This window comes from Anabrus simplex, chromosome 1, assembly GCF_040414725.1.
Source record: "Anabrus simplex isolate iqAnaSimp1 chromosome 1, ASM4041472v1, whole genome shotgun sequence".
NCBI classification, from domain to species: Eukaryota; Metazoa; Arthropoda; class Insecta; order Orthoptera; family Tettigoniidae; genus Anabrus; species Anabrus simplex.
In genome coordinates this window covers 1,216,941,298-1,216,966,480 of record NC_090265.1, presented here as the reverse complement: position 1 = coordinate 1,216,966,480, position 25,183 = coordinate 1,216,941,298, and the positions used below count along the sequence as shown (strand labels likewise).

The following is a 25,183-nucleotide window of genomic DNA, read 5'->3' as shown; positions in this document are numbered from 1 at the left end:
AATAGCAATTATCACGACTCTAACTTCTTCAGTTTTTGATTTATGTGTCCTCATGAAAGGAATTTTCAACTCCTTTCCACTCCCGCCCCCCAAGATGGTTTCCCCCACAAAACGCGTTTTTCTTTGTTTCTAAAGGAGATCAAAATACCAATTTTCACGTCCGTAACAACTTTAGTTTTTATTAACTGTATGTATTCTCATACAATTAAGTCAATTAATTTTTGAATTCTTTCACCCCCCCCCCCTTCATTGGATTTTCCGAGAATACGCGTTTCTTTATTTTTAAAGGAGATTCCATATACAAATTTTCTGTTCTGTAATAAATTCAGTTTCTGAGATATATGTATCCTCATTAAAGGCATTCAACCCACTATTCACCCTTTTACACCCCTCCTATTGGTATTTACAGAAAACGAAAAAATACGTGTTCCTTTATTTTTAAAGGAGATTCTAAATACCAATGTTTACATCTGTAAACTTTTAAAGTTTTAAGATATAGACACACTCATTTTAAAAATTCAACCCCTTTTTCACCCCCCATTATTTGTATTTTCCAAAAACGAAAAATACGTGTTTCCTTATTTTTAAAGTGCATCCCCAATACCAATTTTCAGGTCTGTAATGTCTTCAGGTAACTGAAATATAAGTAGCCTCATTAAAGGCATTCAACCCATTTTTCAACCCTTTTCACCCCTCCTATTGGAATTTTCCGAAAACAAAAAATACGCGATTCTTTATTTTTAATGAAGATTCTAAATACCAATTTTTAGATCTGTAAACTTTTAAAGTTTTGAGATATAGATACACTCATTTTAAAAATTCATCCCCTTTTCACCCTCCCATTAATTGGATTTTCCAAAAACCAAAAAGTACGTGTTTCTTTATTTTTAAAAGAGATCAAAAGTACCAATTTTCAGGTCTGTAATATCTTCAGTTTCTGAGATATGAGTACCGGTATCCTGATTGAAGGCATTCAACCAATTTTCACCCTTTTTCATCCCTGCTATTGGGATTTTCCGAAAACAAAAAAATACGTATTTCCTTATTTTTAAAGAAGATTCTAAATACCAATTTTTACATCTGTAAACTTTTAAAGTTTTGAGATATAGATACACTCATTTTAAAATTTCACCCCCCTTTTTCACCCCCTTAGCGAAGGAATATCCAAAAATCCTCTCTTAGCGAGCACCTACGTCTTAATATAAATGTATCCCCAAAGTTTCATTTCTTTATGTCCAGTAGTTTTGGCTGGGCGATGATGAATCAATCAGTCAGTCAGTCAGTCGGTCAGGACAAGTTATTTTATATATCTAGACTAGCAAGATACCCGTGCTTCGCTACGGTATTATACTGAAATTTATGATTGAATGCTTATTGTTTTAGATATATAATCCTCCGAAATTCGCTATCTGACTCGTTTTCTGCGAGAATCCACCTAAATTCCCTATCTGACTCGTTTTCTATTATTTTAAGGCACGTTTCCTCCCATTTTTCAATCTTCCTTTCCAGCAATCGATTTCGTACTTCCCGGGCTAGGCTCAGGTATTCCTCCCGGTCAGTTGGGTCCGTAAATCTTTGCCATCTTTTCCTATAAACATTTTTAATACGGATAAAATCCTTCAGGAGATCCGGCGTGGTGTCATATTGGGTGCCTTGGCGGCACTGAACCCGCGGCCGGACTGCATTCTTAGTTAATACCCGTCCAGGAGCCTTTTCCAGCGCGATCCGCACATTTGACAACGGTCCGGAACATTATTATTATTATTATTATTATTATTATTATTATTATTATTATTATTATTATTATTATTATTATTATGAGTTGCTGGAATGGCTGATGACAGGGAAAACCGGAGTATCCGGAGAAAAACCTGTCCCGCCTCCGTTTTGTCCAGCACGAATGTCACATGGAGTGAGCGGGATTTGAACCACGGAACCCAGCTGTGAGGGGCCGGCGCGCTGCTGCCTGAGCAACAGAGGATCCTTATAAGTACATTATGAACAGTAAAATAAATTGGTCTCACCTCCTTCTACACCCCACCGCTGTTAAGTTTATTTACCGCCGCCTCCCCCCCCCCCTCCAAGAGAAATTAAACGAAGGCTTGTTTCTTTATGTTTAAGGGAGATTCCAAACACCAATGTTCACGTCTATTACCTTCAGCTTTGAGATATAAGTATCCCCATAAAAATAATTTACTTTTTGCACTTCATTTCACACTAATCCCCCCCTCCCCAAGTGAATTTTCCCGCAAAAAATACTTGTTTCTTTAATAGTAAAGGATCTGCTAAATATCAATTATCACGACTCAAAATTCTTCAGTTTTTGATTTATGTGTCCTCATGAAAGGAATTCAACTCCTTTACACCCCCGCCCTCCAAGATGGCTTCCCCCCCAAAAAACGCGTTTTTCTTTGTTTTTAAAGGAGATCCAAATACGAATTATCACGTCTGTAACAACTTTAGTTTTATTAGATATATGTATTCTCATACAATTAAGTCAATTAATTTTTCAATTCATTCACCCCCCCCCCCCTCCCTCCCTTTAATTGGATTTTCCGACAATACGTGCTTCTTTACTTTTAAAGCAGATTCCAAATATCAAATTTCACGTCTGTAACATCTTCATTTTTGAGATATCTGTAGCCTAATTAAAAGAATTCAACACTATTATCAGTCACTTTTAACCCCCCCCCCCCCCCGGCTCCACCCGAGTGGTATTTCCGAAAACTAAAAATACACTTTTTTGTATGTTTAATAGAGATAAAATATACCATTTTTCACATCTGTAACATGGTAAGTTTTTTGAGATATACTGTAAAAATTCTCATTTTAAAATTTCACCCCTTTTGAGTTCCCCTTAAGTGGCGTTTCCCAAAACATATCACCTTTCTTTACATTTACAGGAGATTCCAAACACCCACTTTTTACGTCTGTAACACTTTACGTTTCAAAGATATTCTGTATATATAGTCTTTCAAAAAATTCACCCCATTTTGTCACTCCTGTTTAACCGCCATTAATTGGATTTTCCAAAAACTAAAAAATACGTATTTCTTTATTTTTAAAGGAGATCCCATATACAAATTTTTAGTTCTGTAATACCTTTCGTTTCTGAGATATATGTATCCTCATTAAAGGCATTCAACCCATTTTTCACCCTTTTAAGGAAACAGAAAAATACGTGTTCCTTTATTTTTAGAGGAGATTCTAAGTACCAATTTTACATCTGTAAATTTTAAAGTTTTAAGATGTAGACACACTCATTTTAAAAAATTCACCCCCCTTTCCACCCCCCAATATTTGGATTTTTCCAAGAAACGGAAAAATACGTGTTTCTTTACTTTTAAAGTAGATCCCAAATACCAATTTTCAGGTCTGTAATATCTTCAGGTTCTGAAATATAAGTAGCCTCATTAAAGGCATTCAACCCATTACTCACCCTTTTACACCCTTCCTATTGGGATTTTCCGAAAACAAAAGAATACGTGTTTCTTTATTTTTAAAGGAGATTCTAAATACCAATTTTTACGACTATAAACTATAAAGTTTTGAGATAGAGATACACTCATTTTTAAAAATCACCCCTTTTCACCCCCCCCCCCATTAATTGGATTTTCCAAAAACAAAAAATACGTGTTTCTTTATTTTTAAAGGACATTCTAAATACCAATGTTTACCTCTATGAACTTTAAAAGTTTTGAGGTATAGATACACTCATATTAAAAAATCATCCCCCTTTTACCCCCCGTAATTAATTGGATTTTCTAAAAACAAATAATACACGTTTCTTTATTTTTAAAGGAGATCCCAAACACCAATTTTCAGGTCTGTAATATCATCAGTTTCTAAGATATAAGTATTCTCTTTAAAGGCATTCTACCCATTTTTCACCCCTTTTCTCCCCTCTTATTGGGATTTTCCGAAAAAAAAATACGTGTTCCTTTATTATTTACTAGCAAGATACCCGTGCTTCGCTACGGTATTATACTGAAATTTATGATTGAATGCTTATTGTTTTAGATATATAATCCTCCGAAATTCGCTATCTGACTCGTTTTCTGCGAGAATCCACCAAAATTCCCGATCTGACTCGTTTTCTATTATTTTACGGCACGTTTCCTCCCATTTTTCAATCTTCCTTTCCAGCAATCGATTTCGTACTTCCCGGGCTAGGCTCAGGTATTCCTCCCGGTCAGTTGGGTCCGTAAATCTTTGCCATCTTTTCCTATAAACATTTTTAATACGGATAAAATCCTTCAGGAGATCCGGCGTGGTGTCATATTGGGTGCCTTGGCGGCACTGAACCCGCGGCCGGACTGCATTCTTAGTTAATACCCGTCCAGGAGCCTTTTCCAGCGCGATCCGCACATTTGACAACGGTCCGGAACATTATTATTATTATTATTATTATTATTATTATTATTATTATTATTATTATTATTATTATTATTATTATTATTATTATTATTATTATTATTATTATGAGTTGCTGGAATGGCTGATGACAGGGAAAACCGGAGTATCCGGAGAAAAACCTGTCCCGCCTCCGTTTTGTCCAGCACGAATGTCACATGGAGTGAGCGGGATTTGAACCACGGAACCCAGCTGTGAGGGGCCGGCGCGCTGCTGCCTGAGCAACAGAGGATCCTTATAAGTACATTATGAACAGTAAAATAAATTGGTCTCACCTCCTTCTACACCCCACCGCTGTTAAGTTTATTTACCGCCGCCTCCCCCCCCCCCCTCCAAGAGAAATTAAACGAAGGCTTGTTTCTTTATGTTTAAGGGAGATTCCAAACACCAATGTTCACGTCTATTACCTTCAGCTTTGAGATATAAGTATCCCCATAAAAATAATTTACTTTTTGCACTTCATTTCACACTAATCCCCCCCTCCCCAAGTGAATTTTCCCGCAAAAAATACTTGTTTCTTTAATAGTAAAGGATCTGATAAATATCAATTATCACGACTCAAAATTCTTCAGTTTTTGATTTATGTGTCCTCATGAAAGGAATTTAACTCCTTTACACCCCCGCCCTCCAAGATGGCTTCCCCCCCAAAAAACGCGTTTTTCTTTGTTTTTAAAGGAGATCCAAATACGAATTATCACGTCTGTAACAACTTTAGTTTTATTAGATATATGTATTCTCATACAATTAAGTCAATTAATTTTTCAATTCTTTCACCCCCCCCCCCTCCCACCCTTTCATTGGATTTTCCGACAATACGTGCTTCTTTACTTTTAAAGCAGATTCCAAATATCAAATTTCACGTCTGTAACATCTTCATTTTTGAGATATCTGTAGCCTAATTAAAAGAATTCAACACTATTATCAGTCACTTTTAAGCCCCCCCCCCCCGGCTCCACCCGAGTGGTATTTCCGAAAACTAAAAATACACTTTTTTTATGTTTAATAGAGATAAAAAATACCATTTTTCACATCTGTAACATGGTAAGTTTTTTGAGATATACTGTAAAAATTCTCATTTTAAAATTTCACCCCTTTTGAGTTCCCCTTAAGTGGCGTTTCCCAAAACATATCACCTTTCTTTACATTTACAGGAGATTCCAAACACCCACTTTTTACGTCTGTAACACTTTACGTTTCAAAGATATTCTGTATATATAGTCTTTCAAAAAATTCACCCCATTTTGTCACTCCTGTTTAACCGCCATTAATTGGATTTTCCAAAAACTAAAAAATACGTATTTCTTTATTTTTAAAGGAGATCCCATATACAAATTTTTAGTTCTGTAATACCTTTCGTTTCTGAGATATATGTATCCTCATTAAAGGCATTCAACCCATTTTTCACCCTTTTAAGGAAACAGAAAAATACGTGTTCCTTTATTTTTAGAGGAGATTCTAAGTACCAATTTTACATCTGTAAATTTTAAAGTTTTAAGATGTAGACACACTCATTTTAAAAAATTCACCCCCCTTTCCACCCCCCAATATTTGGATTTTTCCAAGAAACGGAAAAATACGTGTTTCTTTACTTTTAAAGTAGATCCCAAATACCAATTTTCAGGTCTGTAATATCTTCAGGTTCTGAAATATAAGTAGCCTCATTAAAGGCATTCAACCCATTACTCACCCTTTTACACCCTTCCTATTGGGATTTTCCGAAAACAAAAGAATACGTGTTTCTTTATTTTTAAAGGAGATTCTAAATACCAATTTTTACGACTATAAACTATAAAGTTTTGAGATAGAGATACACTCATTTTAAAAAATCACCCCTTTTCACCCCCCCTATTAATTGGATTTTCCAAAAACAAAAAATACGTGTTTCTTTATTTTTAAAGGACATTCTAAATACCAATGTTTACCTCTATAAACTTTAAAAGTTTTGAGGTATAGATACACTCATATTAAAAAATCATCCCCCTTTTACCCCCCGTAATTAATTGGATTTTCTAAAAACAAATATACACGTTTCTTTATTTTTAAAGGAGATCCCAAACACCAATTTTCAGGTCTGTAATATCATCAGTTTCTAAGATATAAGTATTCTCTTTAAAGGCATTCTACCCATTTTTCACCCCTTTTCTCCCTTCTTATTGGGATTTTCCGAAAAAAAAATACGTGTTCCTTTATTATTTACTAGCAAGATACCCGTGCTTCGCTACGGTATTATACTGAAATTTATGATTGAATGCTTATTGTTTTAGATATATAATCCTCCGAAATTCGCTATCTGACTCGTTTTCTGCGAGAATCCACCAAAATTCCCGATCTGACTCGTTTTCTATTATTTTACGGCACGTTTCCTCCCATTTTTCAATCTTCCTTTCCAGCAATCGATTTCGTACTTCCCGGGCTAGGCTCAGGTATTCCTCCCGGTCAGTTGGGTCCGTAAATCTTTGCCATCTTTTCCTATAAACATTTTTAATACGGATAAAATCCTTCAGGAGATCCGGCGTGGTGTCATATTGGGTGCCTTGGCGGCACTGAACCCGCGGCCGGACTGCATTCTTAGTTAATACCCGTCCAGGAGCCTTTTCCAGCGCGATCCGCACATTTGACAACGGTCCGGAACATTATTATTATTATTATTATTATTATTATTATTATTATTATTATTATTATTATTATTATTATTATGACTTGCTGGAATGGCTGATGACAGGGAAAACCGGAGTATCCGGAGAAAAACCTGTCCCGCCTCCGTTTTGTCCAGCAAGAATGTCACATGGAGTGAGCGGGATTTGAACCACGGAACCCAGCTGTGAGGGGCCGGCGCGCTGCTGCCTGAGCAACAGAGGATCCTTATAAGTACATTATGAACAGTAAAATAAATTGGTCTCACCTCCTTCTACACCCCACCGCTGTTAAGTTTATTTACCGCCGCCTCCCCCCCCCCCCCCCTCCAAGAGAAATTAAACGAAGGCTTGTTTCTTTATGTTTAAGGGAGATTCCAAACACCAATGTTCACGTCTATTACCTTCAGCTTTGAGATATAAGTATCCCCATAAAAATAATTTACTTTTTCCACTTCATTTCACACTAATCCCCCCCTCCCCAAGTGAATTTTCCCGCAAAAAATACTTGTTTCTTTAATAGTAAAGGATCTGATAAATATCAATTATCACGACTCAAAATTCTTCAGTTTTTGATTTATGTGTCTTCATGAAAGGAATTCAACTCCTTTACACCCCCGCCCTCCAAGATGGCTTCCCCCCAAAAAAACGCGTTTTTCTTTGTTTTTAAAGGAGATCCAAATACGAATTATCACGTCTGTAACAACTTTAGTTTTATTAGATATATGTATTCTCATACAATTAAGTCAATTAATTTTTCAATTCTTTCACCCCCCCCCCTACCCACCCTTTCATTGGATTTTCCGACAATACGTGCTTCTTTACTTTTAAAGCAGATTCCAAATATCAAATTTCACGTCTGTAACATCTTCATTTTTGAGATATCTGTAGCCTAATTAAAAGAATTCAACACTATTATCAGTCACTTTTAAACCCCCCCCCCCCGGCTCCACCCGAGTGGTATTTCCGAAAACTAAAAATACACTTTTTTATGTTTAATAGAGATAAAAAATACCATTTTTCACATCTGTAACATGGTAAGTTTTTTGAGATATACTGTAAAAATTCTCATTTTAAAATTTCACCCCTTTTGAGTTCCCCTTAAGTGGAGTTTCCCAAAACACATCACCTTTCTTTACATTTACAGGAGATTCCAAACACCCACTTTTTACGTCTGTAACACTTTACGTTTCAAAGATATTCTGTATATATAGTCTTTCAAAAAATTCACCCCATTTTGTCACTCCTGTTTAACCGCCATTAATTGGATTTTCCAAAAACTAAAAAATACGTATTTCTTTATTTTTAAAGGAGATCCCATATACAAATTTTTAGTTCTGTAATACCTTTCGTTTCTGAGATATATGTATCCTCATTAAAGGCATTCAACCCATTTTTCACCCTTTTAAGGAAACAGAAAAATACGTGTTCCTTTATTTTTAGAGGAGATTCTAAGTACCAATTTTACATCTGTAAATTTTAAAGTTTTAAGATGTAGACACACTCATTTTAAAAAATTCACCCCCCTTTCCACCCCCCAATATTTGGATTTTCCAAGAAACGGAAAAATACGTGTTTCTTTACTTTTAAAGTAGATCCCAAATACCAATTTTCAGGCCTGTAATATCTTCAGGTTCTGAAATATAAGTAGCCTCATTAAAGGCATTCAACCCATTACTCACCCTTTTACACCCTTCCTATTGGGATTTTCCGAAAACAAAAGAATACGTGTTTCTTTATTTTTAAAGGAGATTCTAAATACCAATTTTTACGACTATAAACTTTAAAGTTTTGAGATAGAGATACACTCATTTTAAAAAATCACCCCTTTTCACCCCCCCTATTAATTGGATTTTCCAAAAACAAAAAATATGTGTTTCTTTATTTTTAAAAGAGTTCCCATACACCAATGTTCAGGTCTGTAATATCTTCAGTTTCTGAGATATAAGTAGCCTCATTAAAGGCATTCAACCGCTTTTTCACCCCTTTTCACTCCTCCTATTGCGATTTTCCGAAAACAAAAAAATACGTGTTTCTTTATTTTTAATGAAGATTCTAAATACCAATTTTTACATCTGCAAACTTTAAAAGTTTGGAGATATAGATACACTCATTTTAAAAATTCACCCCTTTACCCTCCGATTAATTGGATTTTCCAAAAACAAAAAATACGTGTTTCTTTATTTTTAAAGGACATTCTAAATACCAATGTTTACCTCTATAAACTTTAAAAGTTTTGAGGTATAGATACACTCATATTAAAAAATCATCCCCCTTTTACCCCCCACCATTAATTGGATTTTCTAAAAACAAAAAATACACGTTTCTTTATTTTTAAAGGAGATCCCAAACACCAATTTTCAGGTCTGTAATATCATCAGTTTCTAAGATATAAGTATTCTCTTTAAAGGCATTCCACCCATTTTTCACCCCTTTTCTCCCCTCTTATTGGGATTTTCCGAAAACAAAAAAATACGTGTTCCTTTATTATTAATGAAGATTCTAAATACCAATTTTTACATCTCTAAAGTTTAAAACTTTTGAGATATATATGCACTCATTTTAAAAATTCACACCCCTTTTCACCCTCGCATTAATTGGATTTTCCAAAAACAAAAAAATATGTGTTTCTTTATTTTTAAAAGAGATCAAAGGTACCAATTTTGAGGTATGTAATATCTTCAGTTTCTGAGATATAAGTAACAGTATCCTGATAAAGGCATTCAACCCATTTTTCACTCTTTTCCACCCCTCCTATTGGGATTTTCTGAAAACAAAAAAATACGTGTTTCCTTATTTTTAAAGAAGATTCTAAATACCAATTTTCACATGTGTAAACTTTTAAAGCTTTGAGATATAGACACACTCATTTTACAATTTCACCCCCCTTTTCACCCCCTTAGCGACGGAATATCCAAAAATCCTCTCTTAGCGAGCACCTACATCATAATATGAATATATCCCCAAAATTTCATTTCTTTATGTCCAGTAGTTTTGGCTCGGCGATGATGAATCAGTCAGTCAGTCAGTCAGTCAGTCAGTCAGTCAGTCAGGACAAGCTACTTTATATATATAGACTAGCAAGATACCCGTGCTTCGCTACGGTATTATACTGAAATTTATAATTGAATGCTTATTGTTTTAGATATATAATCCGCCTAAATTCGCGGTCTGACTCGTTTTCTGCGAGAACCCACCAAAATTTCCGATCTGACTCGTTTTCTATTAGATTACGGCATGTTTCCTCCCATTTTTCAATCTTCTTTTCCAGCAATCGATTTCGTACTTCCCGGGCTAGGCTCAGGTATTCCTCCCGGTCAGTTGGGTACGTAAATCTTTGCCATCTTTTCCTATAATCATTTTTAATATGGATAAAATCCTTCAGGAGATCCGGCGTGGTGTCATATTGGGTGCCGAGAAGGCACTGAACCCGCGACCGGACTGCATTCTTAGTCATTACCCGTCCAGGAGCCGTTTCCAGCGCGGTCCGCACATTTGACGACGGTCCGGAACATTATTATTATTATTATTATTATTATTATTATTATTATTATTATTATTATGTGTTGCTGGAATGGATGATGACAGGAAAACCGGAGTATCCGGAGAAAAACCTGTCCCGCCTCCGTTTTGTCCAGCACGAATGTCACATGGAGTGAACGGGATTTGAACCACGGAACCCAGCTGTGAGAGGCCGGCGCGCTGCCGAGGATCCTTATAAGTACATTAAGAACAGTAAAATAAATTGGTCTCACCTCCTTCTACACCCCACCGCCGTTAAGTTTATTTACCGGCACCCCCCCCCCCGCAAAAAAAATTAAAAGAAGGCTTGTTTCTTATGTTTAAAGAAGATTTCAAACACCAATGTTCACGTCTATTACCGTCAGTTTTGAGATATAAGTATCCCCATAAAAATAATTTACTTTTTTCACTTCATTTCACACTACTCCCCCCCCCCCCCCTAAGTGAATTTTCCCGCAAAAAATACTTGTTTCTTTAATAGTAAAGGATCTTCTAAATACCAATTTTCACGACTCTAACTTCTTCAGTTTTTGATTTATGTGTCCTCATGAAAGGAATTCAACTCCTTTACACTCCCGCCCTCCAAGATGGTTTCCCCCCAAAACGCGTTTTTCTTTGTTTTTAAAGGAGATCCAAATACGAATTTTCACGTCTGTAACAACTTTAGTTTTTATTAGATGTATGTATTCTCATTCAATTAATTCAATTAATTTTTTGAATTCTTTCACCCCCCCCCCCTTCATTGGATTTTCCGAGAATACGTGTTTCTTTATTTTTAAAGCAGATTGCAAATATCAAATTTCACGTCTGTAACATCTTCATTTTTGAGATATCAGTAGCCTAATTAAAAGAATTCAACACCATTTTCAGTCACTTTTACCCCCCCCCTCCACCCAAGTGGTATTTCCGAAAGCTAGAAATACACGTTTCTTTATGTTTAATAGAGATAAAAAACCATTTTTCACTTCTGTAACATGTTAAGTTTTTGAGATAAACTGTAAAAATTCTCATTTTAAAATTTCACCCTTTTGAGTTCCCCTTAAGTGGAGTTTCCAAACACAAATCACCTATGTTTCTTTAGATTTACAGGAGATTACAAACACCCACTTTTTACGTCTGTAACATTTAACGTTTCCAAGATATTCTGTAGATATAGTCTTTCAAAAATTCACCCAATTTGTCACTCCTGTTTAACCGCCATTAATTGGATTTTCCAAAACTAAAAAATACGTGTTTCTTTATTTTTAAAGGAGATCCCATATACAAATTTTCAGTTCTGTAATATCTTTCGTTTCTGAGATATATGTATCCTCATTAAAGGCATTCAACCCATTTTTCACCCTTTTACACCCCTCCTATTGGGATTTACAGGAAACAAAAAATACGTTTTCCTTTATTTTTAGAGGACATTCTAACTACCAATTTTTACATCTGTAAATTTTAAAGTTTTAAGATGTATACACACTCATTTTAAAAATTTACCCACCCCCTTTTTACCCCCCAATATTTGGATTTTCCAAAAACGAAAAAATACGTGTGTTTATTTATTTTTAAAGGAGATTCTAAATACCAATTTTCATATATATAACCTTTAAACATTTTGAGATAGATACACTCATTTTAAAATATTACTCCCTTTCCCCCCCCCCCTAAAACGGATTTTCCAGAAACAAAAAAAATACGTGTTTCTTTATTTTTAACGGAGATCCCAAACACCAATTTTCAGGTCTGTAATATCTTCAGTTTCTGATATATAAGTAGCCTCATTAAAGGCATTCAACCACTTTTTAGCCCCTTTTCACTCCTCCTATTGCGATTTTCCGAAAACAAAAAAATACGTGTTCCTTTATTTTTAATGAAGGTTCTAAATACCAATTTTTACATCTGCAAACTTTAAAGGTTTGGAGATATAGATTCACTCATTTTAAAAATTCACCCCCTTTTCACCCTCCCATTAATTGGATTTTCCAAAAACAAAAAAATACGTGTTTCTTTATTTTTAAAAGAGGTCAAAAGTACCAATTTTCAGGTCTGTAATATCTTCAGTTTCTGAGATATAGGTACCGGTATCCTGATTAAAGGCATTCAACCCATTTTTCCCCATTTTCACCCTTCTTCACCCCTCCTATTGGGATTTTCTGAAAACAAAAAAATACGTGTTTCCTTATTTTTAAAGAAGATTCTAAATACCAATTTTTACATCTGTAAACTTTTAAAGTTTTGAGATATAGAGCAACTCATTTTAAAATTTCACCCCCGTTTTCACCCCCTTATCGAAGGAATATCCAAAAATCCTCTCTTAGCGAGCACCTACGTCATAATATGAATATATCCCCAAAATGTCTTCTCTTTATGTCCAGTAGTTTAAGCTCGGCGATGATGAATCAGTCAGTCAGTCAGGACAAGCTACTTTATATATATATAGATTAGTGATGTGCGAGAGTGATGCCTGGAATCGCGGTACTTGACTCTTTCGAGTCCAGGCTCTGGCTCGTTTCGCTTGCGAAGTCTCGATGACAGCATGACGTCACACGTTCGCTCTCTCGCCCGCTGTTGGATGGAGTGGTCGCCGAGGTTTTATGGGATTGCGATAGATCGGTACGATATAAATATTCTTAATGAGTGAACAAAATAAATAATCTGAATATGATGATGACTTGCGAAAGATAATACTACAACTACATACGCATAATAAAGTTTGAAAATATCCGTTCACGGCGTCCCTCACCCACTCCACTGAATATGCCCTATATTCTAATAATGATAGCATAGTTATCTGGACTTCTGAGCCCAACTTGGCAGGTTCGATGGTATTTTAAGGTGCTCAGATACGTCAGCCTCGTGTCAGTAGAATTGCTGGCCCATGAAAGAACTCCTGGGTGACTAAATTCCGGCACCTCGGTATCTCCGAAAACCATAAAAATGTACGTAGTTGGACGTAAAACTCATGGCATTGTTATTATTTAAAATCACTGTCACGGTGTCCTGCTCCATGGCTAAATGTTAGAGTGTTGGCCTTTGGTCCCGGGTTCGATTCCCGGCAGGGTCGGAAATTTATCCATCATTGGTTAATTTCCCTGGCACGGGGGCTGAGTGTATGTGTTGCTTCATCATCATTTCATCCTCATCACGACGCGCAGGTCGCCTACGGGAGTCATATCAAAAGACTGCACCTGGCGAGCTGAACTCGTCCTGGGATCTCCCGGCACTAAAAGCCATACGCCATTTCATTTTTTTCACTGTCACAGTATGCCTACAATCGTCCGAGGGGACAGGTGAATAGTTTATACTCACATCACACTTTCGGGAGATATAATGTAGGGTATTAAGATTAGGCGTCCGGAATGTGATGTATGTACACGAAGCAAATCATCAGACAGAACGTCATTCTGTTCTAGCTAAACAATGAACGCAATGAACAAAATACACCCTCCGTTTTGGCGTTTATCATTGCAACACATGACTGTACAAAGGAACAAAACCGAGTGTAGTCTTTAGAAGTTAAGCGAAGGTCGAAGGATAGCGGCGGGATGTAAGCGATACTTTTTTTTTGTTTTTTGCTATTTGCTTTACGTCGCACCGACACAGATGGGTCTTACGGCGACGATGGGATAGGAAAGGCCTAGGAAGTGGAAGGAAGCGGCTGTGGCCTTAATTAAGGTACAGCCCCGGCATTTGCCTGGTGTGAAAATGGGAACTCACGGAAAGCCATCTTCAGGGCTGCCAACAGTGGGATGCAAACTCACAGCTGCGCGCCCCTAACCGAACTTTGTGTTTCTGTGGTGATTTGTAGTGTAGTGTGTTGTGTGAATATGAAGAGGAGAGTGTTGGGACGGACAAAACTACCGAGTCCCCGAGCCAGGAGAATTAATCAGAAGCGAATAAAATCCCCGAACCGGCCGGGAATCGAACCCGGGACCCTCTGATCCGAAGGCTAGTACTCTGACCATTCAACCAACGAGTTGGACAATAACAATAAGTGATACTAAAGCACATGTATGTTTCTGAACGCCCTACACATGTATCTTTGCAATAAATTCTCTGGCAGTAATAACGTCATTAAAGTAATAATAACAACAATAATAATCGAACGCTGCCGTTATCGACATTAGAAAAGGTCCCCACCACAGTGTGGAAATTGTCCCCATCCTACGCTCATCTTCGGTCCTACATGTCTATCTTTCAAGTTGACGGTTTGTTAGTAAGTCATAAATATTTTGCCTACGATGATGATAATTATCGTAGCAATCAAATTATTGACGACCGATGACTCAATAAAACCAATCATCAGCAGCAAACATATTGCAATCTACACCACAAAAGTATTCTGTGGGTGACCCTGAATGCCGTGCAATCCAGTACAATAGATTATAGTTCTAAGACATGTCCACAGATAGCGACACTAGTATGCTTGGACTCAACGAGCTAGAATAATAGACTTCATTGAGGGAAAGAGAAGTAGAAGGAGACTGTGGCGGCGAATAGTACGCTCAATTTTAAATGATTTAATTATTCGACGTTTGGACCTCAGGGCACAGTGCTAGTTGCAAATAGAGGATTGTAGAGGGGCTCAGTTTTACTTAGGATTTCAGACTGAACGTGAAAGGCATAAAAGACTAAATTGAAGATGTTCGTATGACGTTTGTTTAATTCCCCACCGTAATCTTGAAAATAATACGGACATTTAACATTCACATCAACACAGGATTATCAACATTTATTTGAGATAAGCAAATAACTATTTTTGATTGTGTAAAATATTTTTTTTGCTATTTGTTTTACGTCGCACCGACACAGATAGGTCTTATGGCGACGATGGGATAGGAAAGGCCCAGGAATAGGAAGGAAGCGGCCGTTGCCTTTATTAAGGCACAGCCCCAGCATTTGCCTGGTGTGAAAATGGGAAACCACGGAAAACCATCTTCAGGGCTGCCGACAGTGGGGTTCGAACCCACTATCTCCCGAATACTGGATACTGGCCGCACTTAAGCGACTGCAGCTATCGAGCTCGGTTATTGTGCCAAACACTACTGACACTTCGATAGCAGAGGTTACTATGTACTTTACATTCCTACAAGTTTACGTATGATAGTTATGACTGTGTTGGTTCGAACTACCTAGACCAAAAGTACACGTATGCATATGATAGGACGAGAGGCTGCTTTGGACATTGAAGCCCTCGGACTTGAAAATTTCTAACCCCAGCAAGGAGTTATTAAGAACAGTTTTAGAATGGTACCTAATTTCTTTGACCCGTATCTACATTTAAACGCAAACACTTAGATGTATTTAGTTACAGTCTGAAGGCTGATTGGTTCCCCCAGCAGTTCCACCATCAACTGTCAGATCTAACCTAGATTACACTGAAGATGTGTACCCGTAAATTAAGGGAAGAGGTAATTTTATTGCGTTTTTTATTGAGATAGAAAATTCAACTACATGTTAATCTGCCAAACCAACTTAAAAATTATACAGGAACCAAATCTGCGAGTGATTCTTTCACACCATTCGTAACCGGGACCGGCAGCATATAGGCCTACTGTAGATTGATCATACCTCATTCATATTTATGTTGTCAAAGCTAATGATGAGACTGTGGCAGATCGATGAGAGTACTATCACACAGGGACACCGAAAATATGAGCAAAGATAATTAGAATGTGTTTAGAATGTAATGAATATATTGCTAAAATGTTAGATCTATAAATAAATCACGTGTGGCAATTTTCAGAGGTGACGTAAATCCACGTGACCCGATCTCTGGTTTTCGTCTCTATCAAGAACTTTTATCCCCAGTTAAAGTACAAAATATAGTTCAAACATCCCACATAACTGTATCTAATAAATTGTTACACATGCCTTCTAAGCAGAGGATGTAGTGTGTGTCGTTCCCCGCGTACACTTTACATGTCTTATACAGCTGACCCTGAATATTTGTGAGCTGTTACGTTATAAATGTAATGGACATTACAATTTAAGTAATTGAAATAATAATTGTATAAATCTAGGAAAGCATGAAATGGAATAACAATATCTTGTAACTAAGGAGGTATTATATTATTTCACATAAATTAAGATCTAATCCGATAAAGTGATGTAATTACTTAGACACGAAGCACTTGAGATAACGTAGGTCATCGGATACTTCAGAAAGCCCAGGTGTTCAACAAAAACCTAGCCGAGATATGGTATATAAACCTGGACTGATCGAGCCATCTTCGAGCATTCCATCGCAGCCGACTACAGCACCGTAAAATCACATCATGTTCCGCCTTCTAGCAGTCACCCTTCTGGTAGCAGCAGCCAGCGCTACTTCCTTCGACAAATGTGAGTAGAACACCCTTCCCCTCCCGAAATTAGTTTGATATCATTTAGTTAGAAAAGTTATGAAAGGCATTTTTAAGACCACAAAAATATTATACATTCATAAAATACCTTTTGTATGTGGGAACAGTTATAATACATCATTCAAAAGGATAAATATTTAAATCACAACTTATACCTGAAATTGAATAACATGCTGCACATTTTATCAGAGATTATTTGCGGGAATATTTAAGAGTACGTTCCATTTATTAATATATTTTACCCTGTCTTCTATTTGTTCTTAACCGAAATGTAACAGTAATGCTTATTCACTTTGTATGATACACATGAAGGGATACACTTTAGAGGCGATTGGACATAGAGAATGTGCTGTATTACAAACGTAAGTATGGGATCTTAATTTAGACCATTTTATTATTTCTCATAGGATATATTCTGTTGAATTTTGCTTATGTACGGGCTAAATACCTGGTGCTTATGAGTTAGTAAGACATTTGAGTTGTATCTGGTAATCTGAATTACTGCGGGGCAGAAATAGAGAGGGCATTCCGTTGGTTAAAAATATATCCTCTCACGATTTATCAAGAATGAGTTCTCGGTAAACTACAAATTGCGAGTTTCCATCTTTAAATCTCTGGACTTAAATCTCCAGTATATGTGCTTCTAAACTTCACTTGTGTTCCACATCAGTTACATGTATGGCTCTATATTAGATAATGCTTTTTATACTTTTTTGACAAGTTTCTTTACGTTTTCGTCGCACCGACACAGATAGGTCTTATGGCGACCTTTAACTGGTGTGAAAATGGGGAAACCACGGAAAACCATCTACAGTGCTGCCGACAGTGGGGTTCGAGCACATACAGGCTGCACTTAAGCCACTGCAGCTATCGAGCTCACTATTTTTTATAATTTCTTGGTCTAAAGGAAATATACTAAAGTATTCCATTATACTTACTGAATCATGCACACAGAAATAAATAGCACAACATGGAAGACATCTTCATTTTCGAGATCAAGCACGTCCTTATTATTCCCTGCTAAAGGTTATATTTTTCGCTTCACGAGGTCTGAAATACTTGGCATAGTCAGATTCTATCGCTTTATTTACTCCTGACATAATATGGATAAGGCAGGAAACAACTGTTTTACTGTCGGAGAGCTAATTAGTACTGGTCAAAAATGTAAAAATGCCAGTACGTACGCAGAGCTCAGCACTACACTAATATAAATTCCAGACTGACTAGCAAAGCACATTGTTGCAAATCTAAAAGCGAAGCTGACTGAAAATGTACAAAGAAATATGTCAGAATGGTACACACTGTATCTAGGACACTAGCTGCTAAATTTCTTATCAATACATAAATTTAAGTATTGGATAACTATTGCACTCCGCGCGGGTACTATAGGATTAATAGTTCTCTGTTGGCAGAGCTCATTCCTAGCTTAGAGTAGCAGATGATATCGAGTCTATGACACTAAATGGGTGAACAACACTAATCAGAGGGGCCACCCTTAAATTATTGGCTGATTTCTGCATTACCGGGTGAGTTCTCCATGTGGATAGGAACACGCAGCTGTGAGCTTTCATGCGGGAGATAGTGGGTTCGGGCCCAACTGTCGACAGCCCTGAAAATGATTTTCCGTGGTTTCCCATTTTCACACCAGGCAAACGCCGGGACTGTACGTAATTAAGGCCACGGTCGCTTCCTTCCCACTCATAGACCCTTCCTATCCCATCGTCGCTATAAGACCTGTCGGTGCGACTTAAAACAAATAGTAAAAACAAAGATTTCTGCATTAGAATCAGTCTCACCGACGTGCTTATTGCAACAGTAGCTTTAATTTAATTCAGATTTTCTATTTGTATATTCAGGGATCATGCTTATGGGCCATAAGGAAAATATTTCGGAATAGACGTCTGTTCCTTTTGAACTACTTACTAGCACGCAACTCAGTTATTACTTGTTGTGTTTGGTAAATACTGCAGGAACATTTTGAAATAACAAGTGTATGAAAGTACGTTATGTTACATTTCCATGGATAATGCGCAGACTAAGTCATTAGGACACGAATTATCGACGGATTATTTCTAAATTATTTTCCTGGGTTACCCATGTCCAAAGTTAGATAATGTGGGTTATTTCAGGTGTGTCGGGACCAGCTCCTCTTGAAGTGAGGGTCAGTGGCTGTGACACTCAGCCATGCGAATTCAAGCGAGGAAGAAACATCGTCGCAGAAGTGGACATCGCCATAGGTAAGTTCAAAATTCCTTACAAAGATAACTACATATATGACGGTAAAGCTTCATGGAGCTCTGTCAGTGAAAGGCGATTAAACGTGATTGTGCTAAACGTGCCAGAGTGGTTCAGAAAGAAAAGCGCTGGCCTTCCAACTCTAAGCAGCGGATACGATCTAGACTCCGAAATATGTTGGTCGAAGTAGTTCAAATGCACCAATCTCGTGTCCGTACACTTACCGACACATATAGAAACGCCTGTGGTACGAACTTCCAACACCTCGGCAAAAACCGTAAAGGTCGTCAGTGAGACCATTTTCTTACTACTCAAATTGGAGACCAGGTTCGTCGTAACAGTAGTCACTCTACCAGAGCCTGAACATCTTTAAATGGGAATAGGAATTTGGAAGGTACACATCATTCCTGGACTGACACATTTTATGGGTGTCTGTGGCGTTAATGAGTCATCGCCGGATAAAACTATATTTGGAGTTTTCTTCACTCTTGCAGTGCTTTCTTCAGATCTCAATTATTTTGACAGCGTAAACTCCGATAACATTAAGCTGCTCAATAGTATGAGCTCACAAGATAAATACAATGTGATCATTCTTCTCTCATCAAATCATTATTTCGGAATATGACCAAAAACTGGTACCATCCTAACGGCACCACCTCATTGCATCACAAGAAAGACAAACTTATTTGTTATGTCTTCAGCACGACAGTGGAATAGACCACCTGTCTCCGTCAGAGACTTGCTAGTTTCAGGCAACATTATAAACAATATCTACTAGATAATAGTTGAAGGTCTAGATTGTTGTTCATGTGTTTTGTAACAATGGACATAAAACTTCCTTCAAGATATGCACTGCAATAAAATCTGTTATTATTAAGGGCAAAATAAATTAGCAACCTTAACAAAAAATTTAATTCTATACTCATGTTATAACACTGCACGTTATTCTCCTCCTAATTATAGTTAATTTCTTATTGACGGTTGAATGGATTGACTTTAATCTTGCTAGACAAAATACACCTCTCACCATATTTTAAAACGATCAACTCTTGTATAATCAGTTTAGTTTTTGAAAAATTTTCACGGTATTTATTTTATTCTGTATACGCACGATATGAATATAGATTTCTGTCTTGCGAAGTACAGAGTAATATATTCGGATAGGGAAGGAAGAACTTTTACATGAATATCCTGTACATATTCTTGTACCCCACCTACGAAAGGATGCGGCGTTCCTAAAATTCCCAAGTCTCTGTAAAAGAGTTGTACCCATGCTTATTTTTTAATGAACTAAGCATATATTTACCTACTTTACAGTGGTGCTCTCAGGTCTGTTGCATTTCCCCTGTGGGTGGGGCTGGTAGAATACATCCGCGGAATAAACGGCCTGCAATAGAAGCGAGGCGACTAAAACTGGGACAGGTTGGTTTGGGGACCACAGTACTCGTAGCAGTGTCTTTCATTGTTTCCACTGCCTTGCGTTAAGCTCCTCACGTCATCTGTACTATCCGACCTGCCTTAGTCAGCTCGTGTTCTCTTCCAACCCCGAAGGCATTAAGTTTACGTGGTCTAGGGAGCGTTTTATTTTCACGAAAATCGTGCCTTTTCCCTTTCCCTTTCGTTCGCAGATACATTCATTGTTCGGTGTGCCGCTTCTCCTCAATTTTCCCTCTCACTGGTGTTGATATAGGATGGTTGTCCAATTGTACTTCCACTTAAAATAGTGATCGCCACCACCACTAGTCTGTGGTTTGATGAGGAGAAGCTTATTTTACACTATAATAACTGGTTTATCTGCAGTTATATTAAATCAATTGTGCAGGATTTACACAATCGTTAAGAAGATAATACAATAAATCATGCAATCTTTATTTTATTAAAAACTGAGGCACCTACTGACCATATTGTAATTTACATAGAAAAGGAATAGAACTTAGGGAAAATACTTCTGCGGTTTTTGTTACAAAATAAAAAACGAACGACTGATACATTAAACAATTAGCCGTGAAAAATTCTTATCCAGACTTAATAAAATGAACAGTACACGTATTTAATGTAGTGAGTGATTATCTAAGACACTGAACTGTAGAAGCGTGTTTTATATAACTGCATTTGTAAACATTTTGAAATACATATACTCTTGCATATTTTATACATATATTTTAATTTTTAGTTAAGATATATTCCAATTTGTAGATCAGATTATCCATACGATAATACATAACAATATAGAATGTAGAAATCGGACTTCTTCTCCTGTACATGGCTAGGCCATGAATTTCACTTAGCCTATAGGCAAAGATGGCTGGCCATAGGAAATTATTTCACTGTTGCCGTTGTAGCAGGAAGTTCTCTATAGGTCTTTATGATATTAATTCTCTTGGCGTAACTCCTTATTCTGTATGTTACTTGTTCGAAACTCAGTACATCCACCTATGTTCAAGAATAGACCTACAGATGAAGGGGAATAACAATTATAATAATTTTCTACTTTCCTCCGTTTTAGACCATGCCGTGAACAAGTTGACTCCCCAAGTGAAGGCTACAAGTGCTGGTATCACCATCGACTACCCACTGCCTCAACAGGACGGCTGCAAGAGTCTCACCAACTCAGAGTGTCCACTAGCCGCAGGTGAAGAAGTAACCTACCGCCTGGAGATGCCTATTCTTGAAGCTTATCCTCTGGTAAGAACTGATTATTTTAAACCTGAACTCGTATCTGAGAGTCCAGTTATTTGACAAGAATCCGTCCCCTAACAGAGAATAATAATGTATTATTTCCAATTGCACAGTGTATCTCCTATTGTATTTGTGGTGAACGTTAAGTTTAATCCAAAATTATATATGATAAATTGTCCTATAACAAACCCACGAGTCAACTAAATCATACACAATTTTGACTTAAAAGTTGGATGGGTGAGAAGGATCATCGCATATTAATTTTAATGCCCATAGCAACATCAGTATGTTTACAGAGGCATTGGCAATGCATTCTTTCTCTTTCTCAGGTTACGGTGGACATTCAATTTACTCTGGTCGACCAGGACAAGAAAGCTGTTGAATGCTTCCAAATTACGGGCCAGGTTGTCAACTGAACCGTCCTCACACATCGACTGAAGCTATTTCCTCAAACATCTGCTGTAACAAAATTTATATAAATTTAATTTAATAAAATCTTCTCTGATTTTTTACAATATTCTGACTTTACATCACTCACCACTTGGCGTCCTGCAATTACTATCTATTCATTCATCAAGGCTCTCTACCTTCATACTTCTATCATATCGATCATCTCACCGTCTTACCTCCTTAACTGATCCATGTATCCTTTGTTTTATCATCAGATTTCTCCATGGTCATATTACATTAGGTCAAAAAGACCATTGTTCTGGATTACTGTTCTAGATTTAGGAATAATAATGTTATTGATTTTACATCACACTGAAGTCTTTTCCGATTTTCAGAGACGCCGAAGTGCCGTGATTTTGTCCTGTGGGAGTACTCTTATGTGCTTAAAATTTACCGACACGAAACCGACATATTTTAACACCTTCAAATACCACCGATCTGACCCGGGTTCGAACCGGCTAGTTTAGACGGAAAGTGCTCTACACACACAGCCCGCCTGCATTTAGGACTGTCACCCAGATGACAGATTCCCTATCGGTCTTTACCTAGTCTTTTCTTAAATGATTTTAAAGAAGTAGAAAATGTTTCGGACATTTTCCTTCATAAATTATTCCAATTTCTAATTCCTCTTCCTATAAATGAATATTTTGCCGATTTACCCCCATGAATCCCAGAGTTATCTTCAGATTAAAGTCGTTCCTACGTTTAAAAGTTAGTTTCACGCTTATTCATCTACAAATGTAATTCCACGTCATTTCTTCAATGACAGCCAGGAACAGCCCGCTTAATCGAGAACTTCGTCTCCTTGTTCCCTAGTCATCCCAGCCCAAGGATTTCAACATTTTCCTATCACTAACCTTCTGTCGGAAACCACTCAGAATAAATAGTGCTGCTTTCCTTTGGATCTGTTCCTGTTCTTTTATGAAGTAGTCCCGGAGTGAATGCCATACACAAGAACTGTTATCTAAATTAGGGCAATGCTATAGGCGTAATGGCCCACTCCCTTTTTACAGTATTTACTACTACCCTTAAATCCCCAATATCTAATACTCTGCAACCCTTATTTACTACCTCATTAATGTGATTACCTCAATGAAAACATTTCCTTATATAAACACTTAGGTACTTGCAGTGATCCGCGTGAGGTACTTTCACCCCATCAACACAGTAATTTAAAACTGAGCGGACTTTGCCTCATAGTGAAACTTTCAACACATTTCATTCCGCTTATTATCGTACCATTGTCTGCAGTACGTCTCACGACACTGTCGAATAATTCTTGCAATCGCTACAACCTTGTAACTTATTTACTACTCTATAGAATACAACACCATCAAAGACAAAGCAGTGACAGCCATGGAAGAAAAGGTACAACATAAACAATTTACAGTATCTACCCTTAAAACAGCCTTGTGCCTATTTCGACACAAATATCTTGCCAGTACTCACTTATGCGGACATCTGATATAGGAAAAAACTGACGAAGAAAGATCTTGCCACCATCGAAAGAGTTAAAGCAAAATACTCGAAACCATAATGAGAATCTCATAATATGTCTACGCAGTCCCACCTAACATATGAATGGGCACGGGAACCTTTTCTGATGAAGGAACTGAGGGCGACACTGACGCTGCCGTTCACAAATAGCGTCGAAGCGCATCTACCGGAGATAAGGAAGAAGAAAAACGAAATCCCTCTGGATTTCTACAGCACGGATACCATGTTGGGTCGAAACCGGACCAGTGCCAACCAGAGACTAGGAAACGTGGTATTAAAACTAGCAGTGCATGAGTACCACCATATAAAATGCAAGAATATGCCTTATCACGATTCAAGTGAAAATTTCGTGTGCTCGTTGTGTGGACCGTTTTGTGATATATACCACATCACAAGATACAAAAGGAATCATACATCTCTGTGTGAATACTGCGAAGACTAAAGTAATCAGCAATCTGTGTAATGTACATTCGTGCGCTTTTCTGTTAATATTAATATAACATCATCCGCAAAACGCTTGATCCTTGTTTACAGTTCTTTACTCATATCATTTTATACATAAAAAGAATAAAGGTACAATAATACAGCCTTGCTGTACACCCTCTTAATCATAACACAACGACATAATGCTTCACCTACTCCAACTAACAGAGTTCTATTTGCTAGGAATGTAGCCAGCCATTCAACTACTGTTTTCCTAGTCCAATAACTCTGATTTTCATCAGTAGTCTCCCACGATCTACACATGAAAGCTTTTAGAGTGGTCAATAGTGATACGGTGCATTTACCTCCTGCGTCTAAAATATCTGCAATGTTTTCTCAAACTCCAGCAAGTTGAGCCTCACTGGTATAAACTTTCCTTAACCCGAACTGCCTTCTATCAAACCAATTAGATATTTCACAATCGTGTCATATAATGAGAAAAAATGCTTTTCCAGAGCTTACAGAAACATATGTCAAGCTGACTGGCCTGTAATTATCCGCTTTACGATTATAATATAACCTTTTCGTTTGTACACTGCAGCTACTGCAGCAGCTCCCTATGCATTTGGTATAGCTCCTTCGTGCAAATAGTAATCAAATAAGTTTTTTTCAGATATGCCACTATATCCCAAACAACTGCCTTCTGCATATCCCAAGAAATGTTTAACAGCTCCTTTCCTTTTACCTTTCAAACTATGAATTTCCTGTAAATGTCTTTATGATCATAGGTATTGTACATTTCAGTACTTCGCCAGTGTTAGTCACGTCCTCAGCCTGAACATTACCCTTATATCCAACTATCCAACTGTCTTCTCATACTGCTAAATGAATATTTCCAGCTTCATCAAAGACAAACTCACCTCATTCATTAATGATCCTTAGAATGCCCTTCGTGGAACCTGTTTCTATCTTCAAGTACCCGTA

General features: G+C 37.2%; 1 protein-coding gene across 1 annotated transcript; it reads left to right on the top strand.

The window, feature by feature from the left end:
• Positions 1-16,778: 16,778 nt before the first annotated feature.
• LOC136877590 (NPC intracellular cholesterol transporter 2) lies at positions 16,779-22,331 on the top strand. The gene is made up of 4 exons (XM_067151755.2): positions 16,779-16,895; positions 19,045-19,152; positions 21,657-21,835; positions 22,159-22,331. The coding sequence occupies exons 1-4, from the start codon at positions 16,832-16,834 to the stop codon at positions 22,243-22,245; spliced, it is 438 nt and encodes a 145-aa protein (XP_067007856.1). The 5' UTR covers positions 16,779-16,831; the 3' UTR covers positions 22,246-22,331.
• The last annotated feature ends 2,852 nt before the right edge of the window (positions 22,332-25,183 follow it).

Bases quoted from the DNA above. Each gene is read 5' to 3' on its own strand.
- LOC136877590 (XM_067151755.2), top strand. From the start codon at position 16,832: ATGTTCCGCCTTCTAGCAGTCACCCTTCTGGTAGCAGCAGCCAGCGCT. The intron at 19,153-21,656 runs GTAAGTTCAAAA...CCTCCGTTTTAG, and splicing joins AGAAGTGGACATCGCCATAG to ACCATGCCGTGAACAAGTTG. The intron at 21,836-22,158 runs GTAAGAACTGAT...TCTCTTTCTCAG, and splicing joins TTCTTGAAGCTTATCCTCTG to GTTACGGTGGACATTCAATT.